Source organism: Mchenga conophoros, linkage group LG14 (assembly GCF_057382185.1).
Source record: "Mchenga conophoros isolate Kocher_MC1m ecotype Shallow Benthic linkage group LG14, M_conophoros_male_GT1.1, whole genome shotgun sequence".
Classification (NCBI taxonomy): domain Eukaryota; kingdom Metazoa; phylum Chordata; class Actinopteri; order Cichliformes; family Cichlidae; genus Mchenga; species Mchenga conophoros.
This window is the reverse complement of record NC_140539.1, coordinates 1861439-1878833: the sequence shown is the minus strand read 5'-3', so window position 1 is coordinate 1878833 and position 17395 is coordinate 1861439. Positions and strand designations below refer to the sequence as shown.

At 42.1% G+C, this 17395-nt stretch overlaps 1 protein-coding gene across 2 annotated transcripts in view; it reads right to left on the bottom strand.

The window, feature by feature from the left end:
- The window catches only part of sorl1 (sortilin-related receptor, L(DLR class) A repeats containing), a 90757-nt gene that overhangs the window by 50164 nt on the left and 23198 nt on the right, over positions 1-17395 (bottom strand). For both annotated transcript variants that reach the window (XM_085244700.1, XM_085244699.1), the window contains exons 3-6: positions 11060-11194; positions 9955-10116; positions 8993-9060; positions 2213-2393 (exon numbers count right to left, since the gene is read on the bottom strand). In XM_085244700.1, coding sequence (XP_085100826.1) covers positions 2213-2393; positions 8993-9060; positions 9955-10116; positions 11060-11194 — 546 coding nt within the window. The remainder of the gene's footprint in view (positions 1-2212; positions 2394-8992; positions 9061-9954; positions 10117-11059; positions 11195-17395) is intronic.

Below are 17395 nucleotides of genomic sequence, written 5' to 3'. Positions count from 1 at the left end.
GGGGGGGGGGGGCACAGGATGAAAAGGGGGGAAAAAAACAAAACGCTTGGACACTGCTAGCACGGGGCGCCTTTCCAAACCAACTTCATTCTGAGCCAAAGACTAGAAAATATGGTGAAGCAAATCTGCCCTTTGGCTCCACCTGCGCAGGTGCGGAAGTAGGTCTCCCTGCAGGATTGGTTTTCCCTGTCGGGAGCCGCGCTGGGCTGTTTAAACCACGGACAAACAGGATCCCACATTCTTGATTTTTAGTTCACAAACACTTTTTGTAATGACTCACTACTCCTGACAGTTTGGAGATGTTTGCTCTTTATACAGTAAAGTTACAGCGGGATACAAATAACATCAGGCTGATCCTGCCACGATTTGTTCCCCGGTTCAAATCACAGACAAACAGGATCTCACAGCTGTTTATGTTTTTAAACCCATTTTGCACAGAGAGGCATTTTTTGAAAAATGTATTGATGCAATGTTGAATATTATTACACAGGACAAAAAACAACTACAGGTAAAATAATGACACTGTGACGCCTCTGCCTTTGTAAATGGAGGGACAGTAACTGCGTGTAAAACCTGCAGACAGTCAGATTAACAGCATTTCGTCTCTATCATTCTGCAATTCATCTCATGTAAACAATAACGTGGCCACAGCGTGACGTGAAAAAGACACATACCTTTGACGTTGCGTAACGAACTCTGTATTCCTCGTCCACACGTAAACGCAAAAAAGGAGTTTTAAAAAAATCTCAGTTTTCGATGATTCGAAACGCCGTTTACGTGGACGAAACAGCTGCGTGTTCAAAATCACCCGTGTAGGTGCGGACGTAGCGTAAAAGAGTTAGTAATTTATTCTATTACTACCTGTAATTTATTGCAGTTTACTTTTATTTGCTTAATTGTTTACAATAAGTTTGAGGTGTGAAATAAACAGCAATGGAGCAAAATATGGGCGTGTGTGGTTGGAGGATGTGTTTGCGTGGTGGGGGGGGTGCGAACATTTTCCTTGTGAAACAAAGGGGGGCCTAGCAAAAAAAGTTTGGGAACCACTGGTTTAAGGTAAGGTTAGCTTTCCTGCTAACCCAATCAAGCCACTAGCTACCTAGCACAGCAGCTAACAGGCTAACCTTAGCTTGCTTCCTCTTTAATGGTGTTGCTATCAAAATAAAACCTGAAGCATCAATAATTCTTTTTCTTATAAGGAGTCTGTGTCTGGGTACCTGTCAGGAAGCAGGGCAGTGGTGCATAAATGACAAAATCACACTTCAGGCTGTTAAAAACACCCAGAATCCTCGGGGAAGGTCTCAAGCTTAAGCTAGAACCAGAAGCTTCTGTATTGTAAAATGACTCCTTGGTGGAACACTACAGCAAATGATCAACTGTTTTCTAAACAGCATGAAGCCTGGAAACAGGTGGAGCAGCTAGCCTGGCTCTGTCCAGCCTGAAAGACGTACACCAGCCAACTCTTTTAAAGTTGTGCTGTGCCCAGACCTGACTGAGAAAGGATAAGGTGGTGGCAGGAAACAGTATGGCTGTTTTTAGCTGTACCATCTTAAAAGGTTGGCAGCAATACCTGAGGATCACAGAGCTCCCGCCTGCTGCCGCTCTAACATATTGTCCCCACGGTGAGCCCAAGGAGGGACACGGTGGCAATCTGTATGCACAGATTCAAAACCTTTTATGTGCCCTGGAAAACGCCGTGTTTGTTCATGTGTCAGCCCTGACCAACTCATTTGTACGTAAAGATTCAGGCACAACTGACCTGGTACAGGCAGGTCTATGCTTCTAAAGGGCAATCCACCCCATTATTACGTTTGGTCATGGTTTCACTGCCGTTCCTTTTGTTATATTAATTTGGACACGTTGGGTTTTCTGAACTTGTTTCATTGTAGAGTTATAGTTCTGGTCTCAGAACCTGGAGATTCTGTTCTGTCTTATACATTTGCTATGAATACGACAAATGCAAATCAGAATGTGGTCAGTTAGCCAGACCTTCTGTGGAGCACGTTTCCTGCCAAACCAAACGAGTATAGGATCCATTAGTAGCAGTAAGGCTAGCTTACAAATGGAGGACAGTTACCTGGATTATATGATGACGTTTGCTGAGCTATACTTTCATCTGGTTTTTATTGTTATTTTAAATATCAAACTGCTATCGCTTCTCTGTCCACTAACAAACCAGTTACCAATCACTGGAACACAATGGTCTCCTTACCCGTGTGGTGGTGGCAAACATGTACTTGTCTCGGAGCTGGAAGCTGTCCACCTGCTCCAGGATCAGTCTGCGGTTCTGTTCACTCTGGAAGAAGTCAGTGCTGCTGAGTATAGTGGATACACCCTGGGGCTCGTTTCTCTGGACGAGGACTGTGGTTGGGGGGTCGTAGGGTTCCACACCCCTGGGTTTAGGAGACAAGAGCAGAAGGTGAGAGACAAAGATGTATCAGAGGGAGATATTGAGAAAAAAGGTGAGGATAGGCGGGGAATGGAGAACATGAGAATAAACAAACACTTTTCATACTTAAATATATCTATTTATAATTGTAAATAGGCCTTAACAGATGGACATCAACCAAAGGTTAGGCAGGGCCTGTTCTGAAGCCTCACACTGAATCATTTATCGATGACAGAATTACAGTTACAGCTGTTTCTGAATCTGAAACAAACTCACGTTCAGGACAACATCACTCTTCAGAGATGTCAATCAGAAAAGCAAGAACTAAACTCCGCTTTCACCCTGTGGTCTCACAGGCTTCACACAGACAAATGATTCCTTGTCAGTTTTTCATTTAATAATCCCGTTTTCAGGATAATAAATGTCAACACAAAACACTCTCAGGCTCTCAGGAAGTTCAAACTGAAAATCTCCATCTGTGCGCCAACCTTGAAAAACTGCGCGGTCGAACTATTTACGGCCGTTTCTGTTCCAGCTCGTGGCACACAGAGCCCGAATGAATGAAGGAGGTTCACTGCATCTTATCGTCTGCCTTCCAAATCAGCGCGTTTCCTGCCAGAGTCTCGAGAACTAAACAGAGAGAGCAGTGTCTCGCTCAGCTCTGCCTCTGTGGCTTTCATTCAAAGGTCCCTGTTCAACCGATGGACACTGTCTGGCCTGAGAGTGCGTGGAGAGCTATTCGTAGTCTGTCTCTGCGCCTTCCTTGGAATTAATCTGTGCCCTTTCTAAACACTTCCTAAACACCATTCTTACCCTGTTTTGGTAGTTTCTCTCTTTGTGTCAGGTCCGTACGGCATTCAAACCGAGCATTCGGAATGACAAGGCCACTTTATCTGAGACACGGCCACCAACAGCACAGGTTTCTTTAATAACAAATCTTTTCTCAGACCAGACATGTAGCACTGCAGGCCCAATTCTCCCAGTAACATTAGAAAGCCAAAGTATGATTGTGCACACTGGATATCCCAGCATTATGGACACGGACCCACCACGTAACCTCCGTTGGCGATATTGCTCAACTCTCAAAAACAATGAATCAGGACATGTAGTCAACCAGACTGTCAGGCTTTACAAGTTAACCGTAAAAGAAATTCCACGTCAATCAAAGCTTCATTTGATTTGAAGCCATTAAAAATGCTTCAACATAATCTGGGCTCATAGGTCACCGTGGCTTGTTCTTCAGTCTCGCACCGGTCGGATTCCTGAGCGAGTAACAGTCCACATAGTGGTGAACATTTCAGCTGGTCTGGTTCCTTGTTGGTTTTGTTTCACAGGATATACTTTTTGGTTTTGTTCTTGCAGTAAAATTTGCTGTAATTTTACCTTGAGAACTTCAGACAGTTCATGGAGTCTGGCATTGGCCTTTCTCGCACATGGCACACTAGATGCAATTACACTGCAGAAAACACACATCGCAGGTCAGGTGGCTCCCCTGATAAAACTTGCGCCAGCGGGAAATGCACCCGACCTTTAGTTGCACTATTTATCAGCACAAACCGTCATAACAGAGGGGGAGGGCAGGTTAAAGACCATCCCACTAGAGACTGTGGATGCCGCTCACCTGGTTGAGCCTGTGACCCACGTAGCAAAGGTACTTTAGGGGTCAGCTATAATCTGCACTACTGTCAGCCTGAAAATGTTCAGAGCTGCAACGCTTCTATGTGATATCTATTCAACGCCCCCCTTTCTCCCACAGATCCTTGGTTTCCCTATATATAGAGTTGATACTCCTTTTATGTGGGATTTGTATCATTCGTTGTAATCCATATGGCAGAAGAGATTGTACTTCTTATTGTACAAAATGGATTTTGCCTCTCAGTCCGTCTTCTAGCCGTGCGATCACAGGATTACCAGTTATGCGAGATTGTGGGGGGTCCCACTGGTTTGGGTGGTTCTGAACACACCCAGCAGTAGACTGATAGTCAGGCTCAGATCGCTTTGGCTTACAGAGCCTTCAGACTGATGTGCAGCACAAAAGCAGCAGCCTCTTCTAAAGCCACAACAAACAGGATTAAACCCAAATTGGATGGAGCACCAGGGGCGAGCGTAAGATCAATCCTTATTTGTGTTGCTTTGGTCCTCAGATAATTTGCAGTTTCTTCTGGCCGGTTTGTACCTTTAGCAGCATTTTCAAATCTTATTTGCTGACTTTTAAAGGCATCAGTAGTTAAATACATCTAGAAATCCAGGGACCAGATCATTTTGGCTGTCAATGATAAAAAAGATGACCCAGATAAAACCATTACCTTTAAGTTTTGTATTGTGTTATGAATCAAGCACACTGCTGCTTCTCCTTAAAAATCCAAAATCTCTCACAGTTTAGTTCAGCTCAAACTAAGATGACGGAGGGAGAGCCCTCGGTCAACGGGAAGTAGAAGATATAAAAGGATTCAGCATCAGGGCCCATGGAAGGAAGTTGGCTTGTTTTCAGTCCATGCAGCACGTGACAGATTCAATTCAACTTTATTTATACAGTGCCAAACACAGCAACAGTCGCCTCAAGGTGCTTTATATTGTAAGGTAGACGCTACAATAATACAACAGAGAAAGCCCAACAATCATATGACCCCCTATGAGCAAGCACTTTGGCGACAGTGGGAAGGAAAAACTCCCTTTTAACAGGAAGAAACCTCCGGCAGAACCAGGCTCAGGGAGGGGCAGGGCCATCTGCTGTGATTGGTTGGGGTGAGAGAAGGAAGACAGGATAAAGACATGCTGTGGAAGCGAGACAGAGTCGGATGTGTTGGTTTACACCATAACTCTCCCCACAGCTACTGTGCAGCTCTGCTAAGGTTGGCCAGGCCACGCCTCCTGGACTCCTGTTGCTCTTCCTTACTAACTGACACTCCCTGTTATGGTCCAACAGAAGCTTCAAATGCTTTAACTATTCATACTTCTACTGATATTAAAAGTCACCAGTTCAACTGCTTTTATTGACTAGCCATCAAACCATATAGCTTCTTCTTACCAATAACCAGCAAACAGTTGAGCTGCTGCTGACAGAAATTCATTCACAGAGCAAAAAGGTTTTTTCCCCACATAGATAAACGGTGAGGGCAACCTGCCTAAAAGAGCGTCAGTCTAGCATCCACTCAGAGTGGAGGGGAAGCATCACAGATCAACAGGTCTGCCTGCATTGTCCAGAAATGCTTCCACTGGTCCCTCAACCCCACAGGACTCCAGTTGTTTCTGATTCTAACTTACAGCAAAAATCTAAGCGTGCTGAAGCATTTGGAACAGATAAGGAGTACATAATGACTCATTCCATCATGACTGCTGGCAGTAGCATAGTACAAGGGCTGCAAAGGAAAGGATACTTCTGCACCAAAGCTATAATTCAGCTTTTACCAATCACCGTGAAATGTTGTTAAGGGAGGATATTGATTACATATTTTGGCACACGGCAGGTATAATTCTCTTTGGAGAAGGCAAACATTAGTGCTCTGTTTATTCTATAATATAAATCAGTCCAACAGAGCTTGAAACCAGGTTTCACTGCAGCGTTGCATGTTGAGCTTTATAAAAAAGAACTAAAGGAGCACTGCCTAAATCACTGTTAATGACACCTGCAGCCCTGTAATGATCTGCAGTCAGCATCCTGTTACTCACTCTTGCATGCAGCTCTTGGTTAGTGACTGATTTATACCACAATCCTGATGATGGTAATGACAACAAAGCTGACTCGCACATAACTAAGCAACCAATGTCAGATGTGTCTGTGTAGATTCTCAGTCATCCAGGTCATGGTAGTCTAAGGAAACTGGAAATATAACAGCGGGACTGTTTAAAGTTTCGTCAAGATCCTTCACCTCTCGTCCAACGTCAGTTCTAAAAGCAAACAGTGAAGATCCCAGATACATGTGGAAGAAGCTGGCTGCTATTAGTATGGAAAGAAAGTCTTAGTTATGCACATTAGCTTAATACCAATACAACATTTATGATGACTATTTATGATGACTACGATTCTATAGGTTCAACAGAGTCATAAATCTCTTTAGCTGGGGAATTAATTTGGTAAGCTAGCCATTCAGCATTTCCACTAAAAGGGCATCTGTGCAGGAAGTGATTCACAGGTACACATACCAAAGAAAGGTAATCAGATTCAGCACCTTCGAGTTTACCACCCTCCATATGGCAGGGTGATAAACGCATTAGGTCAGACGTCCACCACCCCTAAACATCAACATCCTCTCCTACCAAAGGATGGGAGAAACCAAGCTGTAGACGTTGCGTGGGGGTGCAGATGTAATCTTTATTTTGTTTAACAAACAAAACAAACCCACAGCAACACACAATTTTGCTAGTAACAACATTAGCAACTAAGCTATATTAGCGGAGGAAATCATTTGAAAACAGTCAGCTAAGCTACCAGATAAGCATCAGGAGTCAGATGAATTTGCTAACTGTGGATTTTGCTCCATTAGATGGCTTGCATTCTTATGTATTAGCAGACATGCTAGCATTAGCTAACAGTAGCCAGAAAAACAACAACAAACAAACATCGAAAGGTTAAAACTTTTAAACAACATTATTTACTTGATACCCAAGTTAACAGCTGGCAGGCTAACACTAGCTTGGTTAAAGTTAATGTGAGAGATGGCGAGCAAAATGCTACCTGAAGCCATGTTTTAGTTTGAGTTGGTCATTTGTTGACTTTAGCGATCAGTGAACTCTGCCTTTCTTTCATGGCTGCTGTTGCTCACTGATGATGCTGGGCGCAGAAGCACTGAGTATTTTACCAGGAACTATTTTACCTTTCAAACCTTCCATGTTTACACTAAAATAATGAAAGCACTAAATACTGTATCAAGTTTCCATAAGTAGCAGTTATCCTGGCAAACCTGATGTAATCCAGGTAGAGTCCATTCAGCATCCATCCTGTCACTCGGTTTTCTGCCTTGGTGACAACATGTTACTCTGCTCAATAAACATCTAAAGGCTCCTGGCTGCAGAGAACCTGCACCAACATAGCCAGAGTAAAGTGTTGTCTCATGTTGTTTCACAGCCTCGATTAAAATACTACAAACACAACAGGGGAGGCTGCCGTCTCTCAGCCACTTACATGACACTGTGAAATTATCCCAACCGAAGCTCACAGTACAAGCCAAAAGTGTTGAGTCATGCACTTAATAACAGGACAGCAATGACTACACATTTTTCCAAGGTGCACTAATGTTCAGGTTTGACAACTATCAACAGCTACACAAACACAAGCTTGAAAACGTGCAACAACTGCTTACCAGAAAAATGTGCATTCTTGCAATCAAAATGTATAATTCCAGCATGATAAGAGTCCATCCTGAACCCAGAAAACCTCACAGTCATGTCGGGAAACAGTTAAATGAGAATCATTCATTGAGTTCTAGTCATCTTCATGTGGAAGAAAGTGAGGATGCCTGGTGTGGGGACAAGGGGCTGTGACAAAGGTCTGCTTTACACAGTGGTGTTAGTGAGGCTTCCTTTATTGGTCAAGACAAGTTTACACAGCACTCACAGCTGAATGGAGACACCATAAGCCCAGATGTTCCAGACTGGGCCTCACTATGCTCACTGGATTCATGATCAGCCTTACACATCTGAATGACTTTATGCAGAACAGCTTAAACTGTTACTTCTTCTTTGCATTATTGATCTTTTATCAAATCCAGCCAGTAGCCAACAAATGTTAGAGTTGAGATAAGCTGTATTGTATAAAATCACAGGAAACACTGTGCAGACAATCATTAAACTGCCTACAATTTGTTGGTTGTATTTTCATATTAATCAAATAAGACTGGGTTTCCATGACGATCCAAGATAATCTGGGTCAGGTTCCATCTCATCCAAAGCTCAACACATCTAATTAACAGTCTTAACTTTATCTTAACTTTAACTTTTACAGCAGGCTGTTCACTGTTGAAGCCTGCAGTCATGCTATTTATATTTAATTACTTTAGATTTTGTCAAACCAATCACTGAATAACCACAGACCTGTGATCATAAATGCAGCCACAACTCTGAGTTGTATCATTCCTAATACAGCTCGACTCTTCTTTCAACATTTAACGGCGTCAGCTGTGAGTGTGGGCTCTGACCTCTTATGTATAGAAACACCAAACACCGTTGGATTATTCTTTTGGATAATCCAACAACAGAAATGACAAAATTAAGCAATTTATTTTTTAATGAAGGTGTCTACTTTCATTAAACGGACTAAATGTTAACTGACTGTCCTGACACTGGAATAAAGCAGAGCTACTTTGTGTCAGATAAAGAAGAAAAACACATTTTCATTAATTCTCTGTGTTATTGTGGTAATGTCGACGTGCTATCGAGTAAGGATGAACTCATCTGTGTATCAGAGTTGTTGACTAGAAATATCAGACAGCGCAGCAATAACTTGTAGAATAATTTATCTATTTATGTGCTTGTAGCTAACGCCTGAAGGCCGAGGACATGCAGATTTAATAGGAGTTTTCTGGAAGGTTATATTTCCTCAGCATTGTGTTGGTGACAGGATAGATACACCCTCTGATGCCTGTTGTACTGCTTCAGCCTCCTTACCAAAAGTAGGTCTTCACGTGCTCTTGGATCAACACCCACGTCTCCCCAAAGTCGTCCGATTTCCACAGCTAGAAAGGCAGGAGAGGAGAGAGGGTGTAAGGAGAGAGCAGGAGGAGGAAGGGGGAGGAGGAGGAGGAGAAGAGGGGGGTGGTGCACTGTAAAAATGTAGGTCAAGCTCATTCCTTCGTTTTGGCTCCAGCACACATGTAAAGGAGAACACCGGAGAGACGTTTGCCACTGTTATGTTTGAACTCAGGAGAGCTATGATGCAAGGACATCACTTCCTGTCCCGGTTAGAATATCCTGCATGTGAATTTCTGAATCGAACAAGCGACGAGTACTTCATATCAAGCACACGTGCAAGAAACAGTCACGATTTCAGCCTTCGTTTTAGGATTTTAAAAATTCAGAGGAACAGTCGGTGAATGCTTTGGAAACACCAAAGCATTCACCGACTGTTCTCATAAAATACTCATAAACTGTGGTTACTCTGGCAGCAGCAGCCTAACTGAGTGTCCAAATACGTCCCAGCTTATTTACCTGGCACACACTTTTTTTACACGTTTCCACAGAGCTGTTAGACATTTGTAAGGAAGACATCGTCCTTCTGTTTGTATCAAAATATGTAGAATACTATCAATAACTGCAAGTATTCACATAAGGAATAATAAAATCCATCAAGTCCACATTGTGTGAATATTCAGTGCAGAAAGGCTTCATGAAATGTTTTCCTACACATGCACATGACTGGATCAAGATGAAGCTGAAGTCATTTGAATGCAAAGCTACAGTCATTTTATCAGGTCAAATTTCGGCTGTAACAGGGAGTCAAACTCACACTACAAATGCTTCATCATATCTACAAGCACCACTCAGTAAAAGGTGTCGCTGAGGCTTCATACTAAACAAAGTGCGTCATTCTTTTAAACACACAGCACTGTAAAGTCAGAGCATCGCTTTACCTGTTTGTTGGGATGGGAGCCGTCGTAGCCGAGCACCAGGTTGGCTCGTCTGCTGTGGAGCAGCAGGTCGGTGGGTTTGAAGGGGAGGGAGAAGCCCTGGACGTTCCTACAGAAGTCAAAGGCGTTCCAAAGGTAGTTGTTGGTAGAGTCCACAAACAGGTACTGAGGAGGCAGACAACAAACAGAAGCATTAAATAATAAATCTGACAAATCCTAGAAAAGTTTTCTTTGAGGGGAAACAAAGTTTAAGGTCTATCAGGCTGACTTTGCACAAACTCAGCTCCGCAGAAACGTTGGGAAACAAAATGCAATGACTGACAAGCTTAAGCCCGTGTTTACTTCACCATCGGGCGCCAAGGTTTAATCCTTAAAAAAGTATCAGTGAAGAAAACGAGTTTGCAACATAAAATCATGAAGAGCAGAGGACTCAAATGAATCAGCTGATGGAGCCTTTCCAGATGTGGAAGCTACCAGTTCCACAGCCACTGATTTTAAACTGAACACTGATAACACTCCTGATGGTCCCACCACGTTCACACAAGGATTCGTCGTTGCATGATGCAGGATGTGTCCCAGTTACTTCCTGACAGTTAATGCAGTGCTGCCTGAAGTCTGCCTCTTTGATACGCTCTTTTTAGACCTGATGTTACCGATCTGCTGACAGTTAACTTAATTAGTTTCACCATGTTACTGCAGCTGTTTCCTTTTAGTAACAGTTACTTTTCCAGCTTTTTGTTGCCTCTTTCCCAACTTCTTTTGGGAATGTGTTGCTGTATGAGCTCACATTTTTCTTAAAATTGTACTTTTTCTGTTCCGATATTTGGATATTTGCTGAGTTTTTCAGCTCTACTTGACAGAACAGTTCAGCTCCACCAAAAGACGACCAGTGACAAATCCACAGACACTGAGATATGTGCAGGAGGAGAAGCTGGATTAGTTTCCACAATTCCACCATTGGATCTTAAATTTCCCATAATGCAACCAAAAGCTTTATTTCATACCTGACAGTATACAGCTGACATCACAATGTGTGCTGTGTAGAATACATACAGGAAACTTTCCACTTGTCTCTCGTGTAAATACGGGTCAGTGGGACCAGACTCACCCTCCTGTTGTCTGCAGGGCTGTGGTAGAACTGCGAGATGACCTGCTTGCTGCCGTCCTTCATCTTAGCCCCCGAAAACTTGAACTTGTGTGAGACGGGTATGAAAGTGGTGCCGTGGTCATAGGACACGTAGACCTGAAGACAACAAGGGAGGTATGAATGCCTGCACCCGGCGGTCCCTGAGAAAAGGCCTGGATTATATTTTTTTTATCAAAAAATTCACTCGGCAAACTGCAAATTCTGCCATTTTAAAAACACTAATAATAATAATAATAATAATGATGATGGATTGCATTTATATAGCGCTTTTCAAGGAACCCAAAGCACTTTTTACAATTCCACTATTCATTCACTCTCACATTCATACACTGGTGGAGTCAAGCTAATCTGAAAGGTCTGCAGGTCTTAATGCTCAATTCTGATTTTTTGATCAAATCCGATTTTTTTGTCTGCTTCTTCACACTACAAATAAAATGTGATGCGCTCTAGTGTGAACCCTCAAAGCGGCCCACATGCACAAAAGCAGACGTCACACACAGCGCGCTCTGTTTAGACTATGGCTGGGTGATATGGCCTAAAATTCATATCACGGTATAATTTGAAGCATATGCAGTAACGATATATATCGCGATATTTTCTTTTCTTCTGTATAACGTATTTTACACACTATAACGCGCACTTAAAATCCTTTAATTTTCTCAAAAAATGACAACGTGCCTTATGTATGAATTCTGGTTGTGCTTACTGACCTCAAACAGATTTTATGTGCTACACGCCGCTCAAAAATCTATCAAAAATGTTTTAGTACGACTTTGCTAAGCTACGAAGCCGCACCGCTTGATAGATTGTCGGAGCATTATGGCTGCCGTAGTCAGGAGCCTCGTGGAGTAATCTGGGTCCAAAACTCCGTCATCTTCAGGTCCCAAAGTAACAAACGAACACTGCAGCATCACTGAGAGTTAAAATCTGTCTAAATTCTTTAATATTTAATAAAACGATCAGCATTGCTGCTTTACCAGGTGTAACAATTAAGTTTAGCATCCAGGCATCCATGAAAACAGAATTTATTAAATTTAACACAGTTAGAGGAAGTTAGCGGTTAGCAGGAAGTTAGCTCACTAGTTTCCACCTAAGCATGATATAGCATGTTCTGACTGAGAGATTTCTGAAAAATTCAAACGTACAGCTCTGCTATCACTTCCAACATAGATGAAGACAGAAGCTAAACAGCAGTGATGTTTGTAGGGTTACTGAAGTTGGACTAGCTGGTAAACAATGATGTGCTACATGATTGCTAGCAAAACAGCTACGTTAGCATAACATTAGCACAGTGAAGTTGAAGGATGAACGCTAACTTTTTTCCACTCGATAAAAGTTAACGTGAAGGTTCCTGATGGTTAGGGACAAATGCAATCGCATAGCAGGATGCTGTAAACGGACCAAACTTCAGTCAGGAGAACAACTGAGATAATCCATCCACAATACGAGGTTAGTCATTCATATACTGCAACAACATGGGAATAGAGCAGCTGTGATAGAATTCAGCATTAAAGAATCAATGGTACAGAAGTGGAGGAAGCGCAGTTTTTGGCTTTCCTCATCTTCCAAAAGTGCTTCGTCTCTTCGCTGTCGCCGGCCATAATTTGCAGATGTTGTTGTTTGCAGCCGCTGCGAGGCTTTCGACCAAAACAGGAGCAGCTTGATGACACCATCAACATGCGCTATCGTGGTAGAGCGGTATAGTAAAGATCTCTACCGTTGGCCAAATTTATATCGTTTCTACCGTAAACCGTTTATACCGCCCACCCCTAGTTTAGACCCAGACCAAACAGTATTGTTTGACTGATGGCCTTAATATAAAGACTTGTTTACGTTTCCCAATTTTGCTTTAAGTTATAAAGTTATTTTGTTATTTACATTTGGCCTAATAAGGATCCTTATTGCTGTTTTAGAGGAGCGCTGCTTCAGAGGATAGCTGCAGATTTCTGTCAGAATCTGCAGATTATACATTTACAAATAAAATGTTCACGTTTCTCCAACGTTGTCTTCCCAACAGTTTCACTGGATGGCCAGGAAGCGTTCGCGATGTCTTCTCCGGCGCTGATAATTGGCGTCTGTCTTGTGTCAGTGACGTAAAAGACGGATTTAATGCGACATGACCATCAAACAGCAGTCGCTTTCTAAAACATCAGATATGTATCGGATTCAGCACCACATACGAAAGTGACCCAGATCGGATTTGTGCCATTCACACTGTCATACCATGATCGGATATGAGTCGCACAGGGTCAAAAAAGTCGGATTTGATGCGCTTTCGCCTGCAGTGTGAACGTAACCTTGGTGATCCACAGTTTCAAGGAAGACAAATTTCTGCGCCTGCTGTGTGTTCGAGAGGATGAAGGGGTTGATTAATGACTGAATACTAGGGGTGCAACGATATTCGTATCGATATTGAACCGTTCGATACAGTGCTTTCGGTTCGGTACGCATATGTATCGAACAATACAAAATTTTTGATTTATTTTATCAACTTTTCTTCTGACGATGCTGTCTGTGTGGAGCGCTCAGTGAATCTGCGTTCGACTACTCCGCCTAGGCTGCACTGTCGAGCGCAGATCCACTGAGCACTCAACACAGACAGCATAGTCAGAAGGAAGAGCGCAGGGCAAGTTAAGCTCTCCTTGCAACATGGCAAATTGAACCTCCCCCACCCTCATTCAGATCTGGCGTTTGGAACTATTTTGGTTTTCATGTGACGTATGACCCTGAAGGTAAGCGAGTCATGGACTAAAGTAAAACAGTATGTTGGATGTGCCATGCAATGCTCAATTACATGGGTGGGAACTAGCGTGTTAGCGCAGTTAGCTCGTTAACGTGTTGGCCGTCTAGCCCCATGCACGGGGCTATCAGGGGTAGCTCGTTAACGGAGATTTGCCGTGTTGTGGCGTTAAGGTCATTTTAACGAGGTTAACCTGAAAGCACTAGTGGGAACACAACGAATATGACTGCACATTTACGCCGACATCATCCTAGTGCAAAGACAAAAACAACAAGCATGCATGCTACAAACTTTACCCGAGTCATTTAGACAGCCGTTAGCACAGGATTCTCCTTATGGGGACCTGATATGTTTAATATGCTGCTGAGAATATAGCCCAGAAGAAGCAGATAGTATAGCTTTTATTTTGGAAAGAGACAATTCTCTGTAATAAACTCTCTTTTCCAAAGATGAGTGATTCCTCAATCAGATACAGGGCTCGCAATATCGCTAGCCCGACGTCCTGGAGCTAGCGATTTTTTCAGTCGGGCTACCAAAATCTATCTCTGCCCTGCCTGTCGGGCTATTGTAGGAAGGAAAAATATATGTCAATGCTTTTGCATTCTTTCAGAAATGTAGCTGGGTAATTATGTCATTGGCATCGGTGAGCCACTGTCAATATGTGACATATTGAAATCGCGTTTGAATTTGCGCTTGTTTTTTGCTTTCACTTTGCAATCGTGCGAACTGTGTATAGAGAGCGACAGCACTGATCTGTGAGTGATGATAATTTGTGCACCAATTCCTCTGACATCGTCTTATTAATCGTTAGCTTACTATGCAAACATGACAAGTGAAATCTCCCGCAGCTTAAACATGTGAGAGGTTGATCGCGCAGAGAATCGCTGAGCTTATGTGAGTGCCTGTGTAAAAGCAGCAGGATATATATTTTAGTTCTGCTGAGCCAAATAAGACCGGTCAGGGTGAAGAAGTGACAGCCAAAGAAAAGCTTACCACGAAACGGAGAAGTTATGACAAATCAGACTATAAGGCAAAAAGAAAGTGCAGCTTTATGGTTTCATGGACAAAAGAATTTCTGTGGCTGCGATATGACGAGCTAAATAACCAGGGCTGCACATAAGTGGTCCGCAGGTGCACATTCGCTGTCAAAATAAAAAACACGCACAAGGGTTAGGGTTAAATTTAAAAACTGTACTTTTGAGTTAAAATCTATATTTATAATTTTAATAAATGACAAATTAAAAAGGCATGAACATTTTTTTTGTATCGAAAAAATATCGAACCGTGACACCAAAGTATCGAACCGAACCGTGAATTTTGTGTATCGTTGCACCCCTACTGAATACCTACAAAAAGATGTTACTTTATAGACACTTCGATGGTGAAAGATGGTAAAAGCAAACTAACTGTGGCATGGATGTCAGCCTTTTTCAGAGAAACAAGAAAACCAAAAATAAGAAAATATCTACCACATGTCCTTAAACACAACACCCTGTGCTTGTCGGTGTGTGAGATAGGCCATAATTAAAAAAATGTTCATTTTCATTTAAGGCTTTATGCCCCAAATAAAAACTCTGTGGCATCTATAAAGGACAAGTGTGACTGGTTGGCTGCAGAGCCTTTCAGTGTTTGTAAATGGTGACGTGTGACGAAGACGAACTGAATGCAGACTCGTAGCATCTCCTTGTAGAAAACTCAGCATACATGTGAAAGGAAGTCTAAAGGTGCGAAACTCTGTCTGCACTTTGCACACATGCCCCAGACACTTCAAAGCAAACGTGTTAAACTGATGTACGACCTTCAGTCACACGCAACTAAACTTGAATTCATGAAAGATGAGGGGACCAACGCCTCCGCTGTAACCACAACGTGAGCTTGTGTTTGGCCACAGCAAGAGGTCAAAGGTCCCATGTCCCATATGTAACACTACCATATTAAATCCCTGAGTTGATGGAGAGATGACAGAATCTGTCTTTTAACAGTCTGGTTGCCTCCATGCTGCCTGTGCACACACGCTAACGCTCCTAACATAATATCTACTGAAATAAGAGAGCTTTGCAGTTCATCGGTTTATCTTTATTAACTCTGACAGTGACTTTGAAGCCTGAATCATTTCAGCGTCTTCAGAAACCAGACTGTGTATTTGTGAGAGTCAGCTTTTCTGGATTTCAACAAAAAGACGTTTATTTGGATTGTGTGTGTTTCCTTTCACTTTCACCAGAACACAAGTGGAACTGCAGTGACATAAAAACAAGCTGAATTCAAAACACGACCTCACGTATGCATTTCGAGCAATTTCAGAGAATAATGGAAATTACAGTTTTTTACAGACGCTAGGACACATGTCTCAATACTTAGGTCACGTTTGCAAAACTCCTCACACAGTGAGCACAACAGAAGTCTATGTGGGCCAAACTGAGGACCAGTTATCATTGTTTTGGCACAAAATGCATTCAATGACTACATCTCTCAAATTTCATGAATCATCTTCTCACTCAGACACAACAACTGCCAAAAATCTTTGTACGTACAGGACATTTTGCATGTGCTTACATACTGTTTTCAAAACTGTTAAACTTATGGCCAAAACAATAACACAATGCAAAACTTGAAAAGACAGCAAAATGCAACAGCAATATTTTATTGAAACATATTTTAAATCTAAAAATGCAGTTTAACCAGCCACAGCTGATTCTCATTGTAGATGAACATCTACACAGGTGTTACTCCTTCAATTTTTCAACTCCTTCAATTCTGGCAGCCAGAAGATTCTTTCCTAGGTGTGTTGCCCTAGATGACATAAGATGTGATGTGGATGAGAACCTGTGGCCAAATGGAGAAGACCGAGTAGATTAGCATTACTACTGTATGTGTATCAGTGGATGGTGTGTATATAAATACTTGTATTTTGGGATTACTTAGTACAAAAACAATAAAAATACATAAACAAATATTAACGAATTCTGCATGATGTCTGATTCATTCCAGTAACATATATTGAAATTATAAACAGAGATGTGTCCTTGTTTTACACAAGAAAACACTGTAATGCTACATGTTGTTAGTGTTTTTTAGGTCATTGTTTTGTGGGTGACAAAGTGTGTTTGTCGGCTGTCAACCTTTGCTAGTGTTCTGGAAGAATGAGTTTATTTGAGACCTGAATGAAGTGTTTTGGTAGTTGTAGTGCATTTTGAATGTGAAATGAACTGCTTTGCCAAGCTGACGGTCAGTTAGGAGGATTGTGTGAAGAGTTTTGCAAAAGTGACCTAAGTATTGAGAAATGTGTCCTAGTGGCTGTAAAAAACTGTAAACACATTTTTAATAAATAACAGCCAATAATCTATAAAGCTGTGCTACCAGTATTTACAATTTTGGCTTTAGACACTTTGCAATCACTGGGGAAAAAATCCTTTTGAGACTATTTTTTAAAACTATTATTTATATTTCGCTCTGGCTCTGACAGCACACGGACACAAATACTCGTAACCACAGTAATGTCTGGTCAGTGGCCATTACCCTCACACAGCTGTGCTTGGTAAGTAGTGAGCGTGGAGGAA